Source organism: Rhineura floridana, chromosome 9 (assembly GCF_030035675.1).
Source record: "Rhineura floridana isolate rRhiFlo1 chromosome 9, rRhiFlo1.hap2, whole genome shotgun sequence".
In the NCBI taxonomy this organism is placed as follows: domain Eukaryota; kingdom Metazoa; phylum Chordata; class Lepidosauria; order Squamata; family Rhineuridae; genus Rhineura; species Rhineura floridana.
This window is the reverse complement of record NC_084488.1, coordinates 1,059,375-1,085,643: the sequence shown is the minus strand read 5'-3', so window position 1 is coordinate 1,085,643 and position 26,269 is coordinate 1,059,375. Positions and strand designations below refer to the sequence as shown.

Below are 26,269 nucleotides of genomic sequence, written 5' to 3'. Positions count from 1 at the left end.
TTGGTCGTCCTGTATGATGACCTTTGTTGGGAGAGAGACAGGGGGAGTGTGACTGTTGATTCTCCTTGATCTCTCAGCGGCTTTCGATACCATCGACCATGGTATCCTTCTGGGGAGACTGGCTGAGTTGGGAGTGGGAGGTACTGCATGGCGGTGGTTCCACTCCTACTTGGCAGGTCGCCTCCAGAAGGTGATGCTTGGGGAACATTGCTCGGCACCCTGGACTCTCCAGTATGGGGTTCCGCAGGGGTCAGTTCTGTCCCCCATGCTGTTCAACATCTACATGAAACTGTTGGGTGCGGTCATCCGGAGCTTTGGAGTGCGTTGCCATCAGTATGCTGATGACACGCAGCTCTATTTCTCCTTTTCACCTTCTTCAGGTGAGGCTGTCAATATGCTGAACTGGTGCCTGGCTGCGACAATGGACTGGATGAGGGCTAATAAACTGAGGCTCAATCCAGACAAGACTGAGATGCTGCTAGTGGGTGGTTCTTCTGACCGGATGGTGGATGTCCAACCTGTCCTGGATGGGCTTGCACTCCCCCTGAAGGAGCAGGTTCGTAGTTTGGGGGTTCTCCTAGAACCATCTCTGTCACTTGAGGCTCAGGTAGCCTCAGTGGCACAGAGTGCCTTCTACCAACTTTGGTTGGTGGCCCAACTACGTCCCTATCTGGACAGGGATAACCTGGCTTCAGTTGTCCATGCTCTGGTAACTTCTAAATTAGATTACTGCAATGCACTCTACGTGGGGCTGCCTTTGAAGACGGTTCGGAAACTGCAGCTTGTGCAAAATGCAGCTGCCAGACTGGTAACGGGGACCAGATGGTCCGAACATATAAAACCGATTCTGGCCCGCTTGCATTGGATGCCTTTATGTTTCCGAGCTCGATTCAAGGTGCTGGTTTTGACCTATAAAGCCTTACACGGCTTGGGATCACAATACCTCATGGAATGCCTCTCCCGATACGAACCCACCCGTACACTACGTTCAAGATCAAAGGCCCTCCTCCGGGTGCCTACTCCAAGGGAAGCTCGGAGAATGGCAACAAGGGAGAGGGCCTTCTCAGTGGTGGCCCCCAAATTATGGAATGATGTGTTTGACGAGGTGCGCCTGGCACCAACACTGTTATCTTTTTGGCGCCAGGTCAAGACTTTCCTCTTCTCCCAGGCATTTTAGCATGTGTTCTATATTGTTTTAAATTTTTAAATTGTGTTTTAAATTGTTTTTTAAAAGATATATTTTAAACTGTATTTGTTTTTAGTTATTGTAAACCGCCCAGGGAGCTTCGGCTATGGGGCGGTATACAAGTTTAATAAATAAATAAAATAAATAAATTATGCATCAATCTGGTTTTAAGCAACAGCTCACATAGGCTACTGGGCACAGCAGATGAGCAACCAGAAACCCAGCCATTGGAGAGGTGGGGTGGAAGCTAGGAACAAGGTGTAAATAGTCTCATCTTAATCTTCCATTATGACTTACCTCCCTATGGCCATGTTTCTCCCTACCCATCAACTCTAGAATTGGGGCAGCAGCATCAGTGATCCTTCCTCCCCAAAGACCTCTCAAGCACATGATATACATGATGTTATCTGAAGGTTTTATTTATATATATCTAAACACGTATTTTTTTAAAAAAGTACTTTGAATTGTACATGGAAATGGACCTGTAACCAGTGTAACCATTGTAAAATGAGTGGCTTTCCTATGTCTGCTCTCAAGTTTATAATCATGCTACTGTATTCTGGACTCACTGTAGTTTCCAAACAGTCTTCAAGGCAGTTTCATACACAACACACTGAAACAATATAAGTAAGATGTTACAACTTCATAGAATAAGGAGAGATAAAACTCAAGTGATAGCAGTAAAACTTTTGATTGGGATTATATGGCTGAACTTTTTTCCTACCTGCAAGCAAGTTTCCTGCCAATATTAAAGCATCTTGATGTGCAGAGAGATCTAGTGGGAACCAAGCCGATGAAATAAGGGACAGAACCAAACCAGCCATACCAACAGTGCTACTCTTTTGACATTCTTCTGTAGAACCCAGCAGGGAAAAACTGGAAGTTGAATTATGAACCATTAATTTCTACAAAAGGCAACACAAAATATAACATTTATAAAAGGTAGTACATAAATGTCATAAATAAATAAAATACTGGGGATGCCCCTGCTTCGCATCCTGGAATTTCAGCAAAAGCTTCCATATAGTCATCTGCACAAGAGGTGCAACACAATATAAAATTAAAAAGTGAAACATCTAGCAGCCTTGCTTTTTAGCATTCTTTTGGGGTAAGTCATAATTACCTCTATATGACAAGTCCCTTTGACCATTATAGTTACTTCCAACAAGTACTATGTATTAATGCTCTCTTGCCCTGCACTGTCCAGTGTTAAGCAAGGCAGTGCTATGACAGCAGCATGTTCAGCTTATATAAAGCTGCCTGAATCCATACAGAGACGAACATCTGAGATAATTTCACAACAGTAGCTCATATACCCACACTGACCACAGTCTGCTGAGAACTCTGTCACATGCTGTGCTGTGATGGGAGCAGGTTCATCAACCATCATTCACCTAATCATGATCTAAAATATTATGATCTGGCCCCTCCTATCAACTTGATGTACATTTTATTAGCTTGAAGCTGCTCACCGAGGGATGGAGGACAATTTCATCTGGTCCACATTTTAAAGTGAACTGAACTAATTCATACCTCCCAGACTAATACACAGATTGGAATATAATTTTGTTCAGAATTTGAACTTCTCCAAATTTGTGATACATTTATCAGGTCAAAAAGATGCACCAAAATGCATTAAAATGTATACTTTAGGTTAAATAAGTTCATGCATACACAATGATAAAATACAAATTTAAATATGTATTTGTGATCAAGTACATTTTTCAATAAGTATCAGATATTATAAAGGCATGGGACAGACTTCTGAAAAAATATGTGCAAAATTGGCATGAACCTGAAATAGACTGATCTGTCTATCCATACTGTGCCCATAGATTCCAATAGCAGAGGAATTAGAATATAAATGCCACTCAGACAGAACTGCCCCCTTTGCTTTCCTCTCTAGAAAACAGGCAAAGTATCTTTCTCTTTGAGTTGCAAACAGGTCTTGCATCAATTGACTCATCTTCAAAATCAGCTGCTGGAGCACTTTTTTTTGCAAAGAAACTGTCTGATCTGAGCCAATTTGCCATTGTACTGAACATGTATTCCACCTTCAATGATAGCAAATTCTGTTCTGCCCAAGACATATGAAAGTGGAATTATATAGCTCAATTATTGATATATACCTTTACCATGGAACTGAACTAAAGACTACAGAGGCGAAATACTGATATACATGTCTTCAACTAGGTCCAAGAAGTCCAACAATACCAGGGGGATAGCGCAAAGTTCCAACCAGGTTATGTTCCTTTCTGTGTGATTCCTTAGTTCTTAATCTAGGGCAGGAATGGGGAACTTCAGGGCAAGTGCCAAATGTGGCCCTCCAGGCCTCTCTATCAGGCCCTTGAGACTCTCCCCTTGCCACACAACCTCCTAAGCCACACCCCTCACCAACCCTTCTTTGCAATCCTTGAGTGTTGCTATCTGTCTTTGAACTCTGATAATGCTTCTTGATTGCCTGGGTGAAGGACAGAGAGGGATGTGTAAGTGTGAAGAAACTATTCTATTGTTCAAAGGTAACATTTACATTTAATGCTCTGTTCACTTTTGCCTCTGGCCCTGCCCACTGCTGGCATGTGCCCCCCCAGAAGGTTGTCTAGAAGGGATTGTTGCCCTCGGACTAAAAGAGGTTCCCAACCTCCAATCTAGGGCTTCCAGGCAAGGCCACCCATTTTGAAAGACTGGATTCAATCAACTATCTTCCAACGTTCTCTCAGGAGCTTGCCTTTGAGGAACATGTTCTGGCGGATCCAACAGAGATGGAAAGGATCAGACTGTATTCTGAATTGCTGTTCTAGTTTGGTGACTCGGGAACAGTAAGAAGCACATGCTCCTCCCTCATCAGCCTATGTAGGACTAATTATGATTTGGCTTTCCCACTCCCCCAGAACTGTCTTATGGAATGACCTTTCCACTAGTTCACTAAATAACTTCATGACATTAACAGCATGAAAAAACTAGTACCTGAACTTCCTTTCTTCTTCCCTCTTCATTCCTATTTTTCCCTTTCGTATGATGACTCGTAGAATATAAACCCTTATTTTTAACTGTAAACCATCCTGGGTGGCAGAAATGTAATACAGTATATAAATGTAGTGAATAAATAAAATACTGGGGATGCCTCTGCCTCACATAATAGAATTTCAGCAAAAATTTTTGTAGTGGACTGCAGTGTTCTCTCCCCAATTTCATGCATCCAAGCAAGACACCATAATCTCCAGCAACTGAACCAAGTTGATTAATTGATCCTGGGTATGGGTCCCTCAGTCCTTTGGAAGTTAGTTTGGTTAATCTGTCCTTCCATCTATCTAAACAGAATGACCAATTTCTGTTGCTGTATAAGGATTCCCAGGGTGCTTGACAGTGTGATACAGCTCTTTCCTGTTTATTAGGAAATGATGGTTGCTGAGAAACTCTGAAACTGGGATTCCCAGGCAGGCAGGCAGGCGTGTGTGCATGTGTGTGTGCACACCCCCCCCTTGGAACCTGCTAAAGCCCTGCCCCTCCCATTTTTAAACTGAGGGGGGGTTGGCTGTTTGGTTGGGACAGTTGCAAGTTTTTGTTGTCCATGTTTTATTAGCTTGGGGGGGTTGTAGGTTCTACTGTCTTTTGGGGGTACGGGTTCTGAGAATCTCCAGTGTTTATATGAAATGGAGATTTCATAACAACAACAGTACCTTAGATTTCCTAATGTACTCCCAGACCCAACGTCCCGTCCAAAGTCGGACCCAAGAGGCTGAGACGTTGGTGCAAGTAAATCTTGTTTTATTAGAGTAATGGATACATCAAAAGCAGTGCGCTTCATAGAGTTCCTACAATAACTCACTATAATTCCCTAACAACACTTTAGACATGCTCTGCAACGTAAAAGAGAGTTGACGCAACACCCCCCTCCCAACTCAGCAGACTTATATAGGGGAAGTTTGGAGCGCAATCTCTCACTCCTTCGTACCCCCGCCCTCTGACCAGTACGCTTTTCCCGCCGTCGAGAGCGAGGTGAAGGGGGGCGAACTTCCAAGGGCTCGTCTGACAAAACAGGGTCCTTATCAACAGACAGGGAAGTAGAAGGCGGGGAAGCCTCAGACATCTCTAAGTTACGGGTGGACAAAGGGGGTGTTACGGCTCTTTCACCGCTTGGCAAAGGAGGAGTGCCTGCTCTTTCGGAATCCTCCCCTAACGGCTCCGAGAGGGCGTTTGGCGGCTGAGCACTATCCTGAAAGGGGGAGGGTTCCCCCGTGGGCATTGGCGGAGCATCTAACACACTCCCTTCCTCCAAGGCTGGAAAAGACGCAACAGCTGGACCTTCCGCGCCTTCTGGCCGTGGAGGCGCCTGCAATTCATGCCTTCCCTCTCCCTGCTCATCGAGAGAGAGCGGAGGCTCGACACCCAAAAAAGCTGAGGACCCTTGATCCAAATTCATTCCACATCCATTTATCCCTACAAACAGCATGGTATTAAGATGTCACCCATAAGACAATCACTCTCTGAACTCTGAAATGGGCCACAATGCTATCAGTTCAGAAGCACTGAATACCCTGTAGGGCCAAGAAGAGAGGAAAGGTCGGGTTCTGCCTTGGTACTGAAAGATGTCACAAGAGAAGTCAGAAAATGCCTACGCAGCCTGGCATGGCAGATTCGTGGATCACAGCCGTAGCTGTTGAGAAGAAAACTTCTGTTTCTGGACATTAAGGGCGTTTTCCCCTTGAATTTTCCCAATTGTTCTTTCTCACTAGCGTTACATGCTTGTCAGACTCTATTTCTCAGAAAAGATAGTGAATTTACATCTGTATTTCCTCTTGGGTGTGTTGTTGAGCTGCTTTCCTTTTGGATCTATTTAAAAGAAGACCATCCAAAACCATCTTGTTGATCAGTTACTTTTCCATTATGGAAGTAGCATTTCAAATTATTATTATTTTATAGAGTGACACACGAGAAGACAGTTATTTTCAACCAAGAAAACCATAATGACTTTGTTCTTGGGAGGATAGTAAACAAGCCTTTTCTCATTTTTAGAGTTTGCAATGATTCCTTTTCCTGCCTGACTATTCAATATTCAGAGTTCCATGGATTCACATGCCTGCTGGCTAGTGCCAAGAAGCTACCCTGCCCTTCCAGCAGGTGCTACCCTCTACCCTGCCCTTCTGTGCTTCTAGAACAAAATCTGCTTTGTAGAAGAACAACTACTTGTTGTAAACCGCCCAGAGAGCTTCAGCAATCAATCAATCAATAGGGATATGCCTTTATGAGATTAATGGAATACAGGAAGCCCCATCTGCTTATACTTTTGCAATGCTTTCTTCCTGAGAAAGTAGTTTAGCTACTTGAGCTTCAGGATGGTATTCCATCTTAGAATAGCAAAGACAAAAAAAAAACCCTGTGAAGTTTTCAGATATTAGGGGGCACAGTCCCTTCGCCAAGGCAAAGTGAAAAAGCTGCCAGGATACTTCATTGTTTCTTCCCATCCTGCACTTCAGAGAATGCTATAAATTTGTCCCTTGATACCATAAAAACTCTAGCACATATCTGTCCAAAACTTTTTCCTGGACCCATGAAAACCATCTGCTGCAGTGGCTCCTAAGTACAAGAGGTAGCCTGCTTCTGGGAGAATGGGAACCATCCTCCCATCATGTTTGGTGGAACCTCTGTCTTCTATCAGTGTGACTTGGGGGAAGACTGAGTGGTGCTCTCAAATTAGAACATCCCTTTCTGGGAACATTTTTTCAGAGGTCTTGTTTTGAGTGCTGAATCAAAGACAAAGGAGACCATTCTTTGGGATCTCCTGTGTTGAAAGTCCACTGTGACATTCAGCTCCCCCTTGATGTGTTTTGCTCCCAGTGAAAAGATCAGATGCCTGTTGATGGAAGAAATGTGGATCTGGTCCCTTGTTGCTTTAGGCATGCCGTGATTGTAGTGTTGCCACTGTGCACTGATCGGTGGGCACAAAAGAGGTGGCATCAAAAGGCCCGCAGGGTTAGATGGACTACTCAAGAGCTTGAGCCAACTGATGTGGCAAGATTCAGCTGTTGCCGAGGTGCCCAGAGTAATCAAACAATAGCACTGAAGCCCCCAGCCATGGAGATTGTTTGTTAGGATTTTATAAGACTGTTGAGATCCAGTCCATCCTTCTTCTTTAGGACTACAAAGAAGACTGAATAGATGCCACAAGACCTATTTGCTGGAGGAACTGGCTTTATTGTTCCTATGACCAGCAGATGAAAAAGAGCTGCATGGATTATTTGATTCTTCTTCAGGGATCTGGAGGGTGTCTGTGATGGCAGAACCAGTCTTGAGGAAGTCTGATCATATGTGTAGCCATATTTGACAATTTGGAAGGCCCAGCTATCAGTGGTAGCGTCTTCCTAGATGGCAGAGAAGATCTGGAGCCTCCTTCCCATTTAAGGGGCACTGGTGTCATAACGAGGGTTTGCCACATCTACACTGGGAGGAATCTAACTTGAAGGCAGCATAATGGCTGGGTCCTGGAGAATATGGTCCTAGTCCAGACATGCTTGTTTGCTGGGGTCTGTCGTGAACCAAAAGAAGAGAAAGGTTTTTCAGATTGACTTTGATCCTCCTTCTTGGTGGTTGCAGACATTGCTTTGTGCTTTTCCTTAGTTTCCACTAGTATCTACTTGAGAACCTCTTCCCTAAAAAAACAGGAGTCCCTGAAAGAAAAAGTCAGGTTGCCTCTAGAGGTAGAATCTACAGTGCAGTGTTTCAACCAGATTGGGCATCTGGCCACTACACTGGTCAAAACAGGGCAGGCAGTAGAAACAGTAGTGTCCAAAATGGCATTGGCTAGAAATTCCTGGGCTTTAGATAATTTGGAAAGAGTTCTATGTAGTTTCCTAGCATCTAGATCTTGAGCCACTGGAGGCTAGTCCTAGCAACCAATGCTGAAGTAGAGACAGCTCTGAGAGCAAAGGTTGTAGTCTTGTTCACCCATTTAAGAGCACGGTCTGTTTTCTCTCTCCCCCGTCACAACTCCTTCAAAATACAGCCCATCTTTGGGGAGGATCACCTCTAAAAGAAGAAATGCTATGGGAGCACAGGGGTCCATTACAGGTTGGTCAGGGGCATAGTGTCTCTTGACATAGCTGATGGACTTTTTGCTATCAAGAGGGGAAGCCTATTCTGAATGTTCCATGTCTTAAGGCATCAGGAAAAGATACTGCTTTGTGGAGAACCATTGGGCAGGCAAGTCCCTTAGGGAGCACCCTAAGAAGAATCTTCATCAGAGGCACTTAAATCCTAGGTGGAAATAACTTTAGTAATCACAGGTAAATAATCAGTATCCTTAAGGAGTCTAGAGGCCTGAGATTCCTCCTGAGAAGTCACTCAACTCCCCTTTTTCATTCTCTGAATCATGCAGGTAGAGTGCAGGGGGGCGCACTACAGTGTCAGAAGACAGAGGGATGGCAGGCAAACACACAGTAGAAGCGTCCTTTCCTTGAGCACTAGCCTTAGGGCCTGTTGAGTCCTAATCAAGAAATCTCACAGAAGCGTGATTGGATGAGCTTTGCCAGATTTCTTGCCCTTTGATTTGTGGGCCGGGGGGTGTGTGTCTGAGGAGTACCTTCAATGCTTCTCATGTCTGGATGTTTGGTTCATTTTTACTTCCTCTGTCAGTAGAGCTTCCTTTAGGCTTCGTAAGAACAAGCCAGGGGAAATGATCCAGTCCCAAAGTGAGAATCTTTGGTAGCTCCACCTCAGAAGTGAAGTGTGGAAAAGTTTTATTTAAAAAAATACTTTTCCCCCTTCCTGGGGCTTGCTGTATCGCTCAAGTCAATCTTCTGGAAACTAGGAAGAATGTTGTGTCTGCCACAAAAAATGGTGGTGTGCCTTTTGCAGACAGCCAAGAACAGGTCACTCTGACACTGTAATTCTGAGCTGAAAAGGTGGAGGTCTCAGACTGATTCACCTTCTTGACAAAGCCAGGAGAAATAGGGAAAGGTACTGCTGCTTACTGCTTTGATTGGAGGAATGAAGTTTGAGATGTTGGTGGTGTGGCTTTCGGACAAATCAACTTTTACAGCTTGGATTACTCTAATGTCATCCAACATTGCTGGCTTGGGAGCTGGCCTAGAAGGAGGGACTATCCCACAGGGGCAATGGAGAAAGGGAAGGGAAAAGGGGAGAGAAAAAGTAGGCAAGAAAAAAAATGGGGCTTTTCTTTTAATAATAACAACAAAGCAAGAAACAGAGGAGACAACACAGAGAAAAGAAAGACTAAGGAACAAAAAGAAACCTGGGCACAAAGGCAGATGGACAGGGAGAGAAATCACATCTGCTAAAGGCAAAAGCAGGGAATGAAATGAAGAAGGAATCAAAGGAAGAGAGCTCTAGCAGATCAGTTTAGCTACATGTCCCTGCCTTGGACAAATCACAGAACACAACCGTAATGTGGATGTATCCCAAGCTAACCAGAGAACTACATCCTAAAGCTGAAGCAATAAATTGTCTCACTACCATGCTGAAGGTCAACATTCTGGAAAATCTACAAAAGGATTGTAGTGATAGACAACTTGGATAAGATGTCAGTGAGGAGCTTCAGGTTGATCAGAGATACAAGGTCCTCTGCCCACAGAAATAGAGCCTAGGTAAATAGAATTAGTAGGAAGGTTAAGGAAGACGCCTTAAAACTTCAGAATGCTGTCTACTCTCATCGGCAAGTTTGAGAAAACATTTTAAAATGGGGGAAGAAAAAGAGCATACATAAGTGGGCCTTTCAGCATGTCCAAGATTTTTTAATAAATGAGGAGAGGAGAGCCTTTTTCCCTTGCTGGTTCTAACCAAAGTACTAGATTATATATATACCAGTAAAATAAATGTGAACACCACCAAGAAAATGGGAGAATAGAAAAAAGGATCTAAAGACAAAAGCTTTAGAGGAGCTTTCAGGCAGCTTGATGTCTCTGAGTTTTAAAACTTGGTATTGGAGATCATCGTGGAGAAGTATTGTCCTTCTGCCTCTTGCCTTTTCTGTTGAGAGCTTACTCTCCTGTTCATAAGAGAAATCCTCAGATATTACCAAGCAACTTGATTATGACTGATTGAGAAGATACTATTTTACAGATTATGCTGGAGGATATTTCTTAGGATTGGATGGCAGCATCAACTGGTGGATCAAGTAGGGTAAATAAATGTCAGTCTTTTGCCTCCTCTCCAGGGGGAGGAGCCATCCCACCTCCACACCAAGCCTGCCTGAGGTCAGATTAGGTTTGGTTACACCTCTGCTCTTCACAACTTAGTCTTTATTTTGGGGAGCTGGACAAGTGTTTTTCTTTATTTGTTCCTGTTATCCCTCTTTAGCCTAGCTATCACCTCCTATCCCTAGTTTGTTGCTTTTCGTTTGTTTTTTTCCCCTCACAGGGTTTTCTCCTTCATTGTCAGAATCTCATTTTCACTAATGGCTAGCTATACATTTATTTGTTTGTTTATTAAAATATTTCTTTCCCACCCTTCTATCCTAAAATAGGGCAGTCAGAGTGGTTCACAATAAAAACACACAAAAATTTAAAAAAATTAAAATACTTTAAAAATACACAAAATACAGTTAAGAAATCTAGGGGAGAATTATTAAAAGGAGACTTTCCCTCTTCCCATGCATTGTAGTTCTGACCTGCTCCTCCTCCCCAGCTGTTGAAAGTATGTTTAAAAAATCTATGCACATTTATTTATTTATTTATTTAAACTACATTTAGATTCATGAAGTGTTCTGGGAGGCTGCAAGCCTGTTTTGACGGGTCTCATGTGTGTACTGTGACCTCTCTGGGAGCATATTTTTTACTCTTGCAGCGCCTTGTTAGCATCCTAAGGTGTGCAGCATGATTTCCTGTCCTGTAGCAACCCTGTATGAATTGGGTGAGATTGTTTATTGCTTTAGTGTCTTCGCTGGTCATATCTGAATGATCTTTTTGCTTTCAGGTGCAGCAGCACAGGCAAATCTCACTGCTCACAGTTTGGGTGGGATCACCTCAGCACCTTGAGTTTTGGCCTCATCGCTCTGAGCCTTTGACGTGTTCCAGGTGTTGGTTTGTCGCCACCTGTTATTGTAGTAAATGCTCTGGAGGATTTATTTTTTCTAGCAGTGCATACGCCTCCTGTATCTGCAGTGTCTTTGTTCCTGCCCCAGACCACAGTGAGGGATGGGCATTTTTCGGAGTATGGGGCTTGTGCTTCTGGCCATTGCTTTGTGCACCCATGCATGACTGCAGCCCAAGTTGCCTGCTCACCATGATGGCGGGTCCAATGCACAGTCTGTGGGTTATCATGATCAGTATCTTCCCTTCCATTCTAAGGGCAAAATCACTAGATTTATGCAACAGATTAGGGGACCTGTTATGCATGAGGTGAAGGCTCACATCCCACAATGAGAGGCATCTGGTCTGGTCTGCTAGAATCCTTTTGGGAACAGCTAGATAACCTCAGAAGTTGCTGACTCTCCTGACAGAAAAAAAGGAACTCTGCAATGTACACTTTTCTTGGATCTTCCAGCCCCCCTAGAAAGAGATGAAGAAGGATCAGAGCCTTGGGCCCTCACTATAAGAGAGGTTAAGGGTGCCAGAGCTGTGTCCAAAGAAACTCAAGTATAGTAGGGAAGGCAATGAGGCAACATCGTGTGATCTAAGAATCAGTGGAGACTCTTCCTCCCTTACTTCACTGTTTCAGCCCAGTGTGGAGGAAGGAATGCAGGAATGAGTGCAAGGATCAAAGGGAAGGTGGGATCAAGCAGACTGGGATCAAGGTTGTCGCGGCAGAGAGAACACTCCCAACTCCACACCATAGAAGCCAAAGTTCTCCAAGGACTAGGCCCAAAATGCAGCCCATCCATCCCTACCCCTTACTAGTACATGTTGCAAAGGGAAAGAAGTCAAAATAAAAATAAACATAGAGGCATAATGGAGAAAAAATAACCAGAATCAGCACAGTCCTAATATGAGACCTTGCTTCCCACCTGTCAGGCAGGGCCACCATAAAGGTCATGGGAGACCTCTTACTCATCTTCATTAGAAAATGTTTTGGTTCTTCCACTTTTGTACACTGTTAAATGAAACATTTTTTTTTAAATCAGACTTTCTAGACTTTGATTTGACAGCCTATCCCACTAATTTTGAAATTTCCTTCTCAGTAGGTTCAATGGCAAACAAGCTAAAGCAGAACTTTTGGATACCTGAATGACTGTCCTCTTTTTTTATAAACATGAAGTTTAGCAGGTTGTATACTGGAGGAAGAAACATACCCACAGTGCCATCCTCCATTCCAAGTGCAAGCTGGAAACGATGAGGACAGAAGACATAAAGCTTCACAGCAGCCAAACTGAAAACCCCAAACAGAAAATACATTACTATCAACAACATGGGGAAATATGGAACATGACACAGCATTCCCACCTTGATATATTCTTGATATATAAATGTGATATACATAGAAGGAGTAAAAATGATCTTAATACGTTTAGAAACACAACTGGTGTATCTCTCAAATCATGACTACATTGGACAAACTCACTGTTAGAGATCTTGATGTTGATGTTGTCAAGGCATGGGAAACTGCAGAAATAACTCTAGAAAGGTTATTTTCCATTGTGACATCTGTTGAATTTAACAGCATACTATATCCTCTGTATGTTCTAAAAAACAAGCAAACGATAAATATGCATTATCTTTTCTAAAAAAAAGTTGAATAGTACCTTGTTTAATGAGGCAAAAATTAAATATAGTTTATGATCTTCACCAATTTGCATTATATCAGCATTTTTCTTATCCTTAATGTATATTCCCCGGTTTGTTCGTTAGCTATACCCAGAAGGGTTTTTCAAAGTGACTATCTTACTCTACAGCAGCTTTTCTCAAGCTTGAGCCCTCCAAATATTTTGAATTACAACATCCAATAGTCCCAGACAGAACAGCCAATGTGCAAGGATGATGAGGGTTGCAACCTAACAACATCTGGAAGACATCAGATTGGGAAAGGCTTTTAGAGAGGAATGGACCTAACAAGGATTCTGGACCGACACTGTGGACCCACCATAAGAAATATCATCAACTACAAAGTATGAAAAAAATAACATACAGAAGATGGCATTCAGTGTTGTCCATGCACTGGTAAACCTTCAGGCTGGATTACTGTAAAGCACTCTACATGGAGCTGCCCTTGAGGTTGGCCCACAAGCTGCAGCTGGTGCAATATGCAGTGGTTCAACTGCTCAGGCACGATGTCACCAACATGTTGTGCTGCTGCTAAAAGAATTACACTGGCTGGCAATTACATACCAGGCTAAATTCAAGGTGCTAGTTTTGGCGTATAAAACCCTATATAACACCAGTTACCCGAAGCATTGTCTCGCCACTTAAAAACCCTGTTGCTCACTGCATTCTGCAGCTGAGGACTTCCTGCAGATACCATCTTATCAGGAGGTCTGTTGTGCACAGTTTAGTATTGTAGCATCTACCTTTAGCATTCCCTCCCCTTAAAAATGACAGAGGTGCCATCTGCGTTGTCTTTTTGGCACCTATGGAATACCTTTCTCTTCCACCAAGCCTTTGAAGTAGAGACCTTTATCTGAGTCTGCAACAGTACCGGAATAGTTTTTAAGCTGTTTTTATTGTTTTATCACTTGTTATTTGCTGACCTGGGCTCCTTTTGGGAAGAAGGGTGGGATATAAATATAATAAAAATAAATAAATGTATGCCATATTTTTATTTGTTTCTTTGCTCAGATGCTATATATGTAGCTGGTGGCTTCTTGCCCATGCAACTACTTACAAAAACAGTTATGTTTTTGTCTCGTGTCCTCCGTATTCTCACTGCTCAGATGCCCAGCTACCTATGTTGTAGCTCTTTGTTACCCTTTTGTATGCTATCCTAACCAAACCATGTGTGATAACATCTGGAATGCAATGGAAAAGAATATTCTTTCGAACATAATTTTTGTCCCGCCTTGCTCAGCTCCCAGAAATTGTATCTCTGCCCCGGATAATTAAGGGTCACCAGCTGGGAGGTTAAGCTTCCAAGAGAGATGAATCTATAATTCCTTATCCATCCTGGTATCAGTAGTCAAATGTTTTTTCTAAGATAAAGAACAAGAAAAAGGTTTCCTCATTCACATCTGTTAACTTAGAGACCCCAGCCTGTGTTCTTGCAAAAGATAACTAAGACCACATATCTAACTATGACACAGGAACTGTTCATTAAGTATTAATTTGATTTCATTGTAAGCCACCTTGTGAATCTAATCTAGACTGAAAGAGAAGATAAAAATTGATAAAATGTAATACAAAATATTGTTTTAAAAAACATGACATCTTTTTAGAATTGGGTCAAGCAGTGAACCATAATAGCATCTCAAATAAACTCCAGGAGTTGGTTCAAACTACATCACATCAAACTTCAAACACAGCACTTTAAGATGTTAACCAATGCAGAAAAAAATTAGGATGACACAACTATGCCTTAAAGCAGAGGTCGCCAATCTTTTTGGACCACTGGGCACATCTGAAATTTTGAGAAAGTGTTGTGGGCACCAGTCACAAAATGGCTGCCATGGGAGCACACCATAACACAAAATGGTTGTTGTGGGGGGCATGGTATAACACAAAATTAGAGATAGTACAATCATTGCTGCTTTCGTACCCCAGACAACCTCATGCTTCTCGTGGGAAGTCACTTATGTCCTACTGGTCATAACTGTGGAGATCACACAATTTTCATTTACACACACACAAAATGCTGTTGTTGTCTAATAATAGGGAACATTCCTAAGTGCCAGAAAAAATATACAAGGTAGCCATACTACACTCACAGCACACGCACACTCTCAGTGTACACATATAGACTATGGACACACATGCATCTCTCTCATACCCATATATTTCACATTTACCCAGCCATTCATCTCTCTCTCTCTCTCTCTGGCAGACTACACAGTCCACACACACAAAAACATACTTTCCCCTTCTCTCTCTTTATCTCACACACACACTCACGGACACACACACCCTCTCACTAACCAAATATATATATCTCCTTCCCTCCCTCCCTCCTTCAAATACACACACAGAAAAATACCCCACACATACATTTCTCCCCCACTCTCTGCCTTAGTGCATCTCTTTCAATCAAACACATATATACCAAGCATACGTGAGCACCCTATAGACAGACATTCAGAAATGTCCCTCTACAGATGGACATGCCTGCCATTTTAAACAAAGATATCCCCCCCAAAATCCCAAACAATTTTTCACCCCAACCCCCCCCCCAAAAAAACCAATAAAGGCCACCAACCTGGCATCCACAGGTGCCAGGTTGGCAATTCCACTCTTAAAGATAATCATCACAGGGAAAGAATACAATCAGAAAAATTACTATAAGCTATGAAGGTTACTCGATTAGAAAATGGTTGATTTAACTTGTCAAAATCACAGAAACTGAAAAATTAATGTTGTATGAGGGAGAAATTGACTAATTTCTGCGGTTTTGTTTTTATTTTGTATTTATTATTGGAAAACAATGTACTTTTATTGTGTTGGAATTTGTTTTTGTAACTTTGTTTTGGTAATTAAAAGTTTTTATTCCTGCAAGTTAGCCATGAAGAAAGCCCCGCATCCATAAAACAGTAACTTAATTTAATCTGTAGTGCACTGTGGGCAAATGCTGCACATATGTCTGTTTATGATTGTGTTTTAAAGAAAAAATATTCTCTGACTGCAAAAGTTAGAGGCCTTATACTGTTACTACATTACATGCTTGTTTAGCAGTAGATGCTTGGTGACAGGTTCTGACAGAGAAAAGAGGGAGACGATCACGAAAGAGGGAGAATTTATTAGGCAAGGCCTGGATCAGGAAAAGTCATTCTGATTGGTGTGGGTGACAGCAGACTATAGTTGGAGGTTCTAGATAGCGGGCGTTAACTGTCAGAAAAAGGTAGGGGAGTTTTGACAGTGGGGAGTTGGGAGATAGGGAGTTGATGAGGAAGCTGACGAACTGTTGTGCCCTAGGCACAAGAGCAGTTAGCTCAGGGAGAGGAGTCAGATGAGGATGAGGTCCCTGGGAGCTTTGAAGGAAGGGGAAACGCAGTCAGCCCACAGACTCCCTCAGTCAGCCCCTCCGTCAAAGCAGTTTCCGCTTTGCCTGAGAGTCCCACGCTTGAGCTATTGGGAAGCAACCCCTTGTGTGTGCCAACCATGCCCCTGCCAGAATCCCTGCCTAGCACTTCAAACACTTCCCTGCCAACCAGCTTCCCGCTCCCTGAAGTCGAGCTGTCACCTAGCAAAGCCCCGTTGTCAGATGAGCCATTGGAGGCTCGCCCTACCCCCACCCCATGCGAGATGGCACGAGAAAAAGGACCTTCAGAAGGTGGAACTTCAGAGGACCCGCCGTTTACGAGCAAAGACCTTCCCTACTTAAGCAGGTGCCCACCTAGGCTTCAGTGCTGATTCAGCTCTCCGCTCATGCTGCAGAGACTGTTTAGGTAGCTTAGCTAGGGAAAGTAGTGTCAGCTTCGGGGCTGGGAGCTGGGCTGTAACTAAGGACCGGCAGCTAGCTAGGTCACAAATCTGCCAAGGCCAGCAGGTAACAGGAGCCGGCTGGAGAAAGGAATGCCTCTAGCAACTGTACCAGTAGCAGTGTCTGTAAGCGTCGTTGAGGTGGGGAAGCCAGGGGTTCAGTCCAAAGGGTCTGGAGACTGCGAACTACGTTTCATGTGGAGGTCACGCCCGACGTTGTAGTCAGCAACATGCTGAAGTCAGGGTCTGTCTTTTAAAGAACACCTCTGCAGACAGGTGGGAACAATCATCCCTCTGGCTTCTGCAAGCGTGCCAGCCTTAAATGGACAGGCCGGCCCCTCTGCTGCCTGACTTTCTGTCGCCTCCGCTCTGCAGGTGGGAGGAGAGCCTCCTGGCCACTACCTGATTCGGGCTGAAGAGCTTCAGCTGTATCTTGGACGCTCTCCAGCTGAGGTGGAGTAGAAGCTGCATTTTCAGGAGTTTCCTCAGTTTCCCCTTCTGGGTCTGTGGCTGTTACTCCTGAGTCGTCCTCGTCTGAAGAGTCCTCCGAAGGGGCCATGACAGTAGCGTGCTAGAGTAGACAGGTTTATGAAGTGCACTGCCTTGGATTAACCATCACAATAATAAAAAGAGAATTAAATCAAGCCTCACCTCCGTCTCGTGTCTCGGGCTCTGGGCAGGACAGCTTGAATCAACCATCACCTCCCTTCACCAACGCTCCCATGACCAACACCATGGAGGCTAGCACCGCTGCCAAAGGGGGACTTTAAGGAACCATAGAAGCCCTGTACGCCGAAGTCTAGAATCTCCAGGCAGTAACACAGAAACTCCAACTCAAGAATCAAAACCTTCGAGCCCTGAACCCCAAGGAGGCATGGTACCGGCACCTGCACCACCCATCCGAGTCAAAGTGCCAGTGGGACTACCTCCTCGCTATGGTGGCCAGAGTGACCAGTCCGCCACGTTCCTTGCCCTATGGTAGCATTCAAAAGAACAAGAAATCTTAAGGAATGGTTGATCCACACAGAGCATGCAAGGAGCGGTGTTAACAAGCATCAACCAATGATTTTTTACACATCTAATCCAACAGGACACCATCCATGTGGCCACTGTTCATACTGCAGATTTACTCAAAGAAAAAATTCTTTGCCAATCCCAACACTGGAAAGCACATTTATATCCAAGATTTCTTGACCTGTAACTCTGCAGGAGTCATTTACCTCATTTCCTGCCCCTGCAATCGGATTTATGTTGGGAAGACATTGAGACCATTAAAACTTAGAATTGGGGGACATCTGTGCAATTTAAGACATCAAAGAATGGGTGCTCTGTTGGTTAGACATTTTGTTGAGAAACAACACAAGGCAAACAATATAACATTTTGGGCCATTGAAAGAGTTGTGGGTTATAACAGACTACTCAGCAGGAGGGAGTTATTTTGGATCATCTCCTTGAAAAGTCTGGTACCTTTAGGGTTAAATGAGGAGTTGGATTTCTCTGAGTTTAAATAATATCAAAACCAAGGGTCTTTATGAAACTTGGCTGACTCTCTGTAACCATTGTGCTTGCCAGTCAGTCACTGTAAGTATCAGCCGGACCAGTACAATCTGCAAGCACAGTGATTGCACAGCTGAGCTGATTTACACATACCCTATGGATACTATCAGCATTTGAGTTCAGTTTGTGTTTAGTTTGGGCCTGTTCACAGAATGTGCATTGCTTGACAGAGTAAAGAGAAAAACATAACTGCACAGGTCAGTACAGGGCCATTCCCTTCTGTTTTTTGGGGGAGGGGTTGAGAGTGTTATGTTGAAGCTGTTTTGCCACGGCTAGCACAAGATTCTGTCCCTTTTGAGTCACGCAGTACATTTTTTTAAGGTGTCAGTGTTATGTCAAAGTTTAAGGATATAATATAATGACAACATTTTAAATTTTTTATTATGTCTTCTAAATGTTTGTAAAATGAGTCATATGGAGTGTGGTCTCTAAAATATTATATTCTGTTTATGTTTAAGACCACAGTGTTGTCTCCACTATATTGATTTGAGTCTGTTTTAATGTTTGTAGCTCCTGAAGAAGGACAAGTTCCGAAACGCGTCGAGCTCACAATAAATTTCATGTAGCACCAGAGCTTCTCTCTCTTTCCTGCCCTTTGTTTGGTGCTGTTCCCTTTTGTTTCTGCCAGAGTGACCAGTCCACCACGTTCCTTGCCCAGTGTGAACTATACATACGTGTATGTTAGGATGAGTTTCCGAATGATGATGTGAAGGTGGCATTTATCATCAGCCTCTTGGAAGGAGAAGCAACCAAGTGGGCTACCTCGTATCTTGTAAGAAACTACCCTGTCCTGGGTCAATATACCGCCTTCATCGCAGCCAGGACCGAGATGTTTCATGACCCTCAGTGTAAGGAAACAGTCACCTGCCAGCTAGGAACCTTGAAGCAGGGGAAGGGCTCCATGGCAACCTATACTAACGTTTTGCTTCTTTAGACCAGGAGGTGGAATACAATGACCTGGCTTTGATGTACTTCTACAGCAATGGGCTTAGTGCGGAGGTGCTGGACAATTGGCACGCACCTCCCCACCCGGCAGCCTGGCAGGGCTGATCCAGTTATGATTGCAGATAGACAGTCAGACGGAAGGTCGCTGCCTGGAGCACAGGGAGGAATTTCCACGCTCTCAGGCTCCCACATCTCTCCCTCGCATCCGTTTCCCACCTAGCATGGGAACATCGACTTGGCCAGGGGTGGAGCCCATGCAAATCAGAGGGGCTACACCACGTCTGTCAGAGGAGAAGAGCAGGAGGGAGGGGTTATGTCTACACTGCAGGAAAGGGGAGCACCTGGCCCGAGGATGACCCTCCAAGCAAGAAAAAGCTCTGGTGCAGGAAAACTTCAAATCCCAGCTCTCCTAGAGGCCAAAGAGTTGGGAGCGAAGCAGACGCTGCAGCCTTGACAGCAATGCCTCCCATAACAGCCCACCCTTCACCTGCTGGTTCGACTGACTCTTCCTTTGGGGTGAAGTATCCAGGTCAACGCCATGATTGACAGTGGAGTTTATAAAGTTTCAGGGATTGGGATTTCGCTCAGGAGCATGGCATGCCCACCCAAATGCTTGAGCAGCCCTTGTCCGTCGAGACCAGTCAGGAACTGTCACCAGGGCAATGGAGACGCTAGAAATGGAAATCCTGGGTCATTCTACGTAGCTTCCCTGCCTCGCTTCCCAGTGGTATTGGGGATGCCCTGGTTGGTTCAGCACAACCCTACAATTTTCTGGGATGAAGAAGTGGTGGTGTTTACCTCGAGATATTGCCATCAGCACTGCCAACTATGGAAGAAGCCCCCCCCCTGATGTTGTGGCTGGAGTCATACTACAGGAGGAAGTCATCCTTCCGGACAAGTATGAGGAATACTGGGATGTGTTTGACAAAAAGGAAGCCAACCAGTTGAACCCCCCCCCAACCATACCACTGCGCCATAAATCTGATGCCAGGGACACGCATCCCTGTAGGGCGGATTTACTCCTTGTCGGAACAAGAGCTGGCAGTTCTAAGGGAATTCCTGGAAACTAACCTAAAGAGGGGCTTCATTCGACCCTCCCAGTCTCCAGCTTTGCTGTGTGTTAAGAAGAACGGAGAGCTATGCCCGTGTAATGACTACTGAGAGTTGAATAAGATAACCATTCCCAACAGCTACCCCCTGCCGCTCATCACAGAGATGCTGGAGCGACTGCGGTTGGCCAAGATTTATACCAAGCTGGATTTGAGGGGAGCTTACAGTCTGGTATGAATAAAGGAGGGGGAAGACTGGAAGACAGTGTTAAAGGCAGATTATAGACAGTTTGAGTACCTGGTCATGCCTTTTGGACTATGTCAGTCACCAGGAGTCTTCCAGCTTCATGAATGACATATTTAGAGACTATTTGGACCAGTTCATGATTGTGTATCTGGATGATATCCTCATCTATTCGGACTCCCCAGGGGAACATGAGGAACACGTACGTGCAGTGCTACGTCTCAGGGAGCATCGTTCTTTATGCCAAGCTGGAGAAGTGCGGCTTTGACCTGACCATGCTGGACTTTTTGGGGTATTGCATTTCCCCCACCGGGGTGGAGATGGACCCAGGAAAGGTTCACCGCATCCTCACATGGCAGCCACCCAAAACTAAGAAAGACACTCAGCAGTTCCTGGGATTGCCAACTACTACCATCGGTCCATTGCTAATTATTCTTACAAAACTGCGCCCCCATGGACTGCCTGAAAAGACTGGGTCCCTTCCACTAGACTGACGCCGCACAAGCAGCCTTCAAAGAGCTGAAGGTGCACTTCGCCTCGGAGTCTATACTGCAACATGCGAACCCAGCACGCCCCTTTGTGGTGGAGACAGATGTGTCAAACATGGCCATCGGAGTGGTGTTTTTACCAGCAGCACAGGAGGGGGGGTCTGAGACCATGTGCTTACTTTCCGTGAAAGTTGACAAGTTCAGAGAAAAACTACACCGTGTGGGAAAAGGAGTTGCTGGCCATTCGGGATGTGTTCAAAACTAGGAGAAACCTTTTGGAAGGAGCACAGCACAAGACTGAGGTGAGCACTGACTATTGGAACCTGAAGAGCCTCCACACTGCCCGTAAGCTGAACCAGAGGCAGGTGCACTGAGTGCAGTTCTTCGCTTGCTTCCATTTCAAGATCCATTACATTACTCAGGTACAGAATAAGCGGGCAGATGCCCTGTCCCGCAAACCGGAATACCTGGAGAATCCGACTCCGAGACCGCCACAACTGATCATACCCCTTGAGAAGATGGTGGCAGGGGTATGCCAGGACTCCTGGGTGGAGGATCTGAGGTTGGTGCAAGAACAAGATCCGTTTGTCCAGGAGAAGCACTCAGTTAGAAGAGCAGCCTACTGGGAGTGCGGAGTGCTACATGACGCTATGTACGTGCCCCCTAGGGAAGTGAGAGCCAAGGTCCTGCATCAGTGCCATGACTCCCCCATGTCGAGCCCCAGCTCTCTCTGGAAGGGCAGGGAGGGGGAAGGCAGGAGTTGCAGACGCCTCAACTGCCAGAAGGCGCAGAAGATCCAGTTGTTGTGTCTATTCCAGACATTCGGGAAAGGAGTGTTAGATGCTCCGCCAATTCCCACGGGTGACCCAGCCCCCCTTGGGGACAGCGCTCAGCCTTCAACCATCCCAACGGATCACTTAGGGGAGGATTCCGAAAGAACAGTAACTCCTCCTTCACTAAGCCGTGAATTAGCAGTAACCCTACCCCCTTCGTCCTGCAGTAACTTAGAGACGCCTGACACTTCTCAGCCCTGGACTTCCCGGACCCTGTTTCGTCTGATGAGCCCATGGAGGCTTGCCCCCCCCTCACCTTGCTCTTGGTGGCGGGAAAAGCCCGGGCAGGGGGCGGGTGTGCAAAGGAGTGAGAGACTGCGCTCAAAAACGTTCCCTATATAAGTCTGCTGAGTATGGAGGGGGGTGTTGAGTCAACTTTCTTCTTACGTCACAGAGCATGCCAAGAGTGTAGTTAGGGATTCCTAGTGAGTTAATATAGGGTTTTCTATGAAGCGCATTGCTTTTGATGTATCCACTACTCTAATAAAACGACATTTACTTGCACCAGCGTCTCAGTCTCCTGGTATCGACTCTGGATAGGACACCCCACTGCTGGGCACTTTTCAGTTGCGAGGGAGTTTTGGTGGTCTCGGATCAAGGGGGAAGTGGAGCACTACGTTCAGTTCTGCCCCACGTGTGTCAGACCTAAACACGTCATGGGGCAGCCAGCAGGACTCTTAGAGCCACTTCCTACCCCCCAGGGTCCTTGGCAGATGGTAACTATGGACTTCTTCACTCACCTTCCCTCCTTACAGGGGAAGACAACGGTGTTTTTGTTGTTGGTGGATACTTTTACTAAAATGGCTCCTTTCATTCCATGCATGGGACTCCCAAAAGCACAAGACACGGCTCGAGTGTATGTGCAGCAGGTGTACAGGTTGCACGGCCTCCCAGACAGTTTAGTTTCGGACACAGTTTACGGCTTGGTTTTGGCACACCTTGTGGCAACTGCTGCACAGCGAACTGAGACTGTTGTCAACTCATCACCCACAGACAGACGGTGCGACTGAGAGAGTGAATGTCACGTTAGAGCAATATATCTGCTGTTATGTCAACTACCAGCAGAACAACTGGGTGTCCTTTTTGCCCTTAGCGGAGTTTGCTTACAACAACGCAGTGCGTACTACCACACAACAGACTCCATTCTTCACCAACCTGGGATACCACCCAGAACATTAGCCACCCCACATGGCAGCCCCTCTGTTCCAGCAGCTGAGGACTTTGTGCAAGAGCTCCAGGCAATGCAGCAGCTGTTAAAGGAACAGTTAGAGAGGGCGAAGGCAAACTATAAGAGAGTTACAGATCAACATCAACAGGAGGGGCCCGTAATGAGTGTGGGAGACAGGGTGTGGCTATCCACACGTTACCTGGCTACATGGGGGCGCTGCCGTAAGTTAGAAGATCATAAGGTGGGCCCCTTTGAGGTGGAGGCTCAGATCAATCCAGTGGCTTTTCGTCTGAGGCTGCCTCCTTCCTTCAAAATACACCCAGTGTTTCATTGTTCCCTGCTTACTCTTGAACATGCTCCAGATCCCCACAGAATGCCAGAGGTGCCTCCACCCCCCATTGTGGCGAATGGGCAAGAGGAATATGAAGTGGAGCAGATTTTGGACTCGCAGGAGTGTCGAGGGCAGCTTCAACACTTGATTCACTGAAAAGACGGCGAGTTCGTGGGAATCAGCCAACAATGTTCATGTGCCGGACTTGGTGAGGGAGTTCCATGACACTTACCCGGACAAGCCCAAGCCCAGGGGGTGGAGGGAGATAGCGCATGGAGGGGGGCAAGAGGAGTTAGCTCAGGAAGGAGTCAGATGAGGATGAGGTCCCAAGGAGCATTGAAGGAAGGGGACGCGCAGTCAGCCCGCAGACTGCCTCCGCCAGCCTCTCCATTGAGGCAGTTCCCGTTCCATCTGTAAGCCCCCAAATATCCTTGGTTAAAAGTAAAAGGAGCTACTCTCAAAATTAACACTGTGTTTAATGCTTTAAAGAAATGGGGCCCAGATTATTATTTACAAATTTGACTCAGATGGTTTTCTTGCCAAACGTGGAGACAATAAAGCATAACTCTACCTGGTAATAGCGCTTACTGCAAAATGAGAAGCAGGTTGAGTTTCATGCATTAGCAGTTTTAGATAGACACTGCTTTGCTCCCTTGCCACTGCTACTATCGGATCAGCTTGCCCTTGATCACAATTATAGAACAGCCTTGGAACCAGTCTGAAATAAAGAGAAAGGAAGGCTACATTGTAGGTTGTCTTAAGAGAGAAAACAGTGAAATTCAGACCATATGCAAGCTTCTTAGTCTTCAAGGTCAGTGTGATCTTCATTTAAAGTAACAGGCAAATGCTACTTTTTTTAGCCTTGACTAACATGAAGAACCTTAAATGCTTCAAATCTTATCCCTCGTTACAAAGCTTACTATGGTCAACATTTTTCTTTCCTTAAGGCATTCAGGTTATGTCGGTTATATTTGCTGAGCTCACAATATATTTTTCCTAAAAGTGTGCTTAGATTAGTATATCACTTCCTCCTAAGCTCCAACACAATCTTTTTGGTACAAAGAAGCTTTTCTAATAGCGATATCTCTGTCTTTTCCTACACGGTTACTTTTGTAGGAATGCATGCTTTACATGGCATAATGTGCCATCCCAGGTTTGGAAACTATCCATTAAAGAAATATGATTCATCAGCTTTTCAGTCCTCAGAGACGTGCAGTTTCTTTTCCAAGACAAGCACTGCCAAACTATAACGAGCTAGAGGGAGCCCCAGCTGATGAAACGTCAAGGCCCCAGCTGACAAAGCATCAAGGTGAGTTAAGCAGCAGAGCGAAAAGAGGGTAAGTAGCTCCCATTTATTCCATTATTTAATTGAATTAAAACAGCTCAGAGCAACAAGTAATAAGGGCAGCCTAAGGTCACCCTGAGCTAGGAGCCAAATCCTGAAAGAACCTATATCTTAGGAGACAGATCCTAGGAGAAGGAAGCCTATAGAAAGCTAGTTTGCAACACCACCTTAGCAGGAAAGCTTCAGGGGACACTGCAAACAAGGCTAAACTACAGTCGGAGAGAAGGGGAAAAAGCATCAAGGCCCCAGCTGACAAAGTGTCAAGGCGAGTTAAGCAGCAGAGCGAGTTCGGCAGCAGGGCGAGGAGGCCAGGGCCCCCCACTCTGCCTGTCTGTTCCCTGACCTCAACTAAACCACAGTTTCTAACCCATTGACGTAATAAACCTTAAACAAAACTATGCAGGTAAGAAGCCAGCAGGGGTGTAGGGGCTTTCCAGTGTTTTGCACCGCTTGCAGCATGTACGACTATCTGCTTGTTGGACAGAAGTCGTGGGTGTGCTCTCGGTGCAATGAGCTCCTGGCTCTCCAGGAACAACTTCATTTCCTTGAGGCCAAGGTGGTGGACCTGGAAAAGCTGAGAGAGGCAAAGAGGTGTGTGGAGGAGGCCTTCAGGGACGTAATAGCTGTGTCCCACTCCAACGATGATAGTTCTCCTGCTATCATGGAGAAGGATGGTCTCGGGGAAGGAGAGCATCCAGCTGAGGAAGAGGGAAACGATCCCTTAGAAGGGACCCATTCCTTGGGGGATGAGCAGCTATCCTCTCGTGCCAAGGACATATCTCCAGGGGGTGGAGGAATCTTTGTAGTGGGTGATTCGATCATTAGGAACATAGACAGTGGGGTGTGTGATGGGCGTGTAGACCGCAAGGTGTTTTGCCTGCCTGGTGCGAAGGTTGCAGATATCGCCCGTCATTTAGATAGTTTGGTAAACAGTGCTGGGGAGGAGTCAGTGGTCGTGGTGCATGTTGGCACCAACAACATGAGGAAATGCAGCTGTGAGGTCCTGGAAGCAAAATTTAGGTTGCTAGGTAGGATGCTGAAAGCCAGGACCTCCAAGGTGGCTTTCTCTGAAATGCTACCGGTTCCACACGCAGGACCAGCCAGACAGGCACAGCTTTGCAGTCTCAATGCGTGGATGAGACGATGGTGTTGGGTGGAAGGGTTTGTATTTGTTAGGCACTGGGGAACATTTTGGGACAAGCCGGGCCTGTACAAAAGGGACGGGCTCCACTTGAACCAGAATGGAACCAGACTGCTGGCACTTAAAATTAAAAAGGTGGCAGAGCAGCTTTTAAACTGACTGAGGGGGGAAACCCGACAGGAGCTGAGGAAGGTCCGGTTCGGAGTAAACCTCCCCCCTGGGATAAAGACCAAAAAATGATGAAATTTTAAAATGGGTAGGCCTAGAAGTAGGCATTGTGAGAGCAGGGGCACAGGATATAAATTCAGAAGAGCAAAATTACCACAGGCCAAACCACAAGTGCCAAAGACACTTGAAGAGAGACACTGCTTACAAGTGCCTGTACGCTAACGCTAGGAACCTCCGAACCAAGATGGGAGAAATGGAGTGCTTGGTCTTAGAGAAGAGCATTGATATAGTGAGCATAACGG

The 26,269-nt window shown here is 45.3% G+C and overlaps 1 protein-coding gene across 1 annotated transcript in view; it reads right to left on the bottom strand.

The window, feature by feature from the left end:
* HTT (huntingtin) overlaps positions 1–26,269 on the bottom strand; it is a 337,153-nt gene that overhangs the window by 164,048 nt on the left and 146,836 nt on the right. Inside the window, exons 22-25 of the mRNA XM_061584691.1 lie at positions 23,885–24,031; positions 12,701–12,821; positions 12,432–12,508; positions 1,911–2,062 (exon numbers count right to left, since the gene is read on the bottom strand). Of these exons, the coding sequence (XP_061440675.1) occupies positions 1,911–2,062; positions 12,432–12,508; positions 12,701–12,821; positions 23,885–24,031 (497 nt within the window). The remainder of the gene's footprint in view (positions 1–1,910; positions 2,063–12,431; positions 12,509–12,700; positions 12,822–23,884; positions 24,032–26,269) is intronic.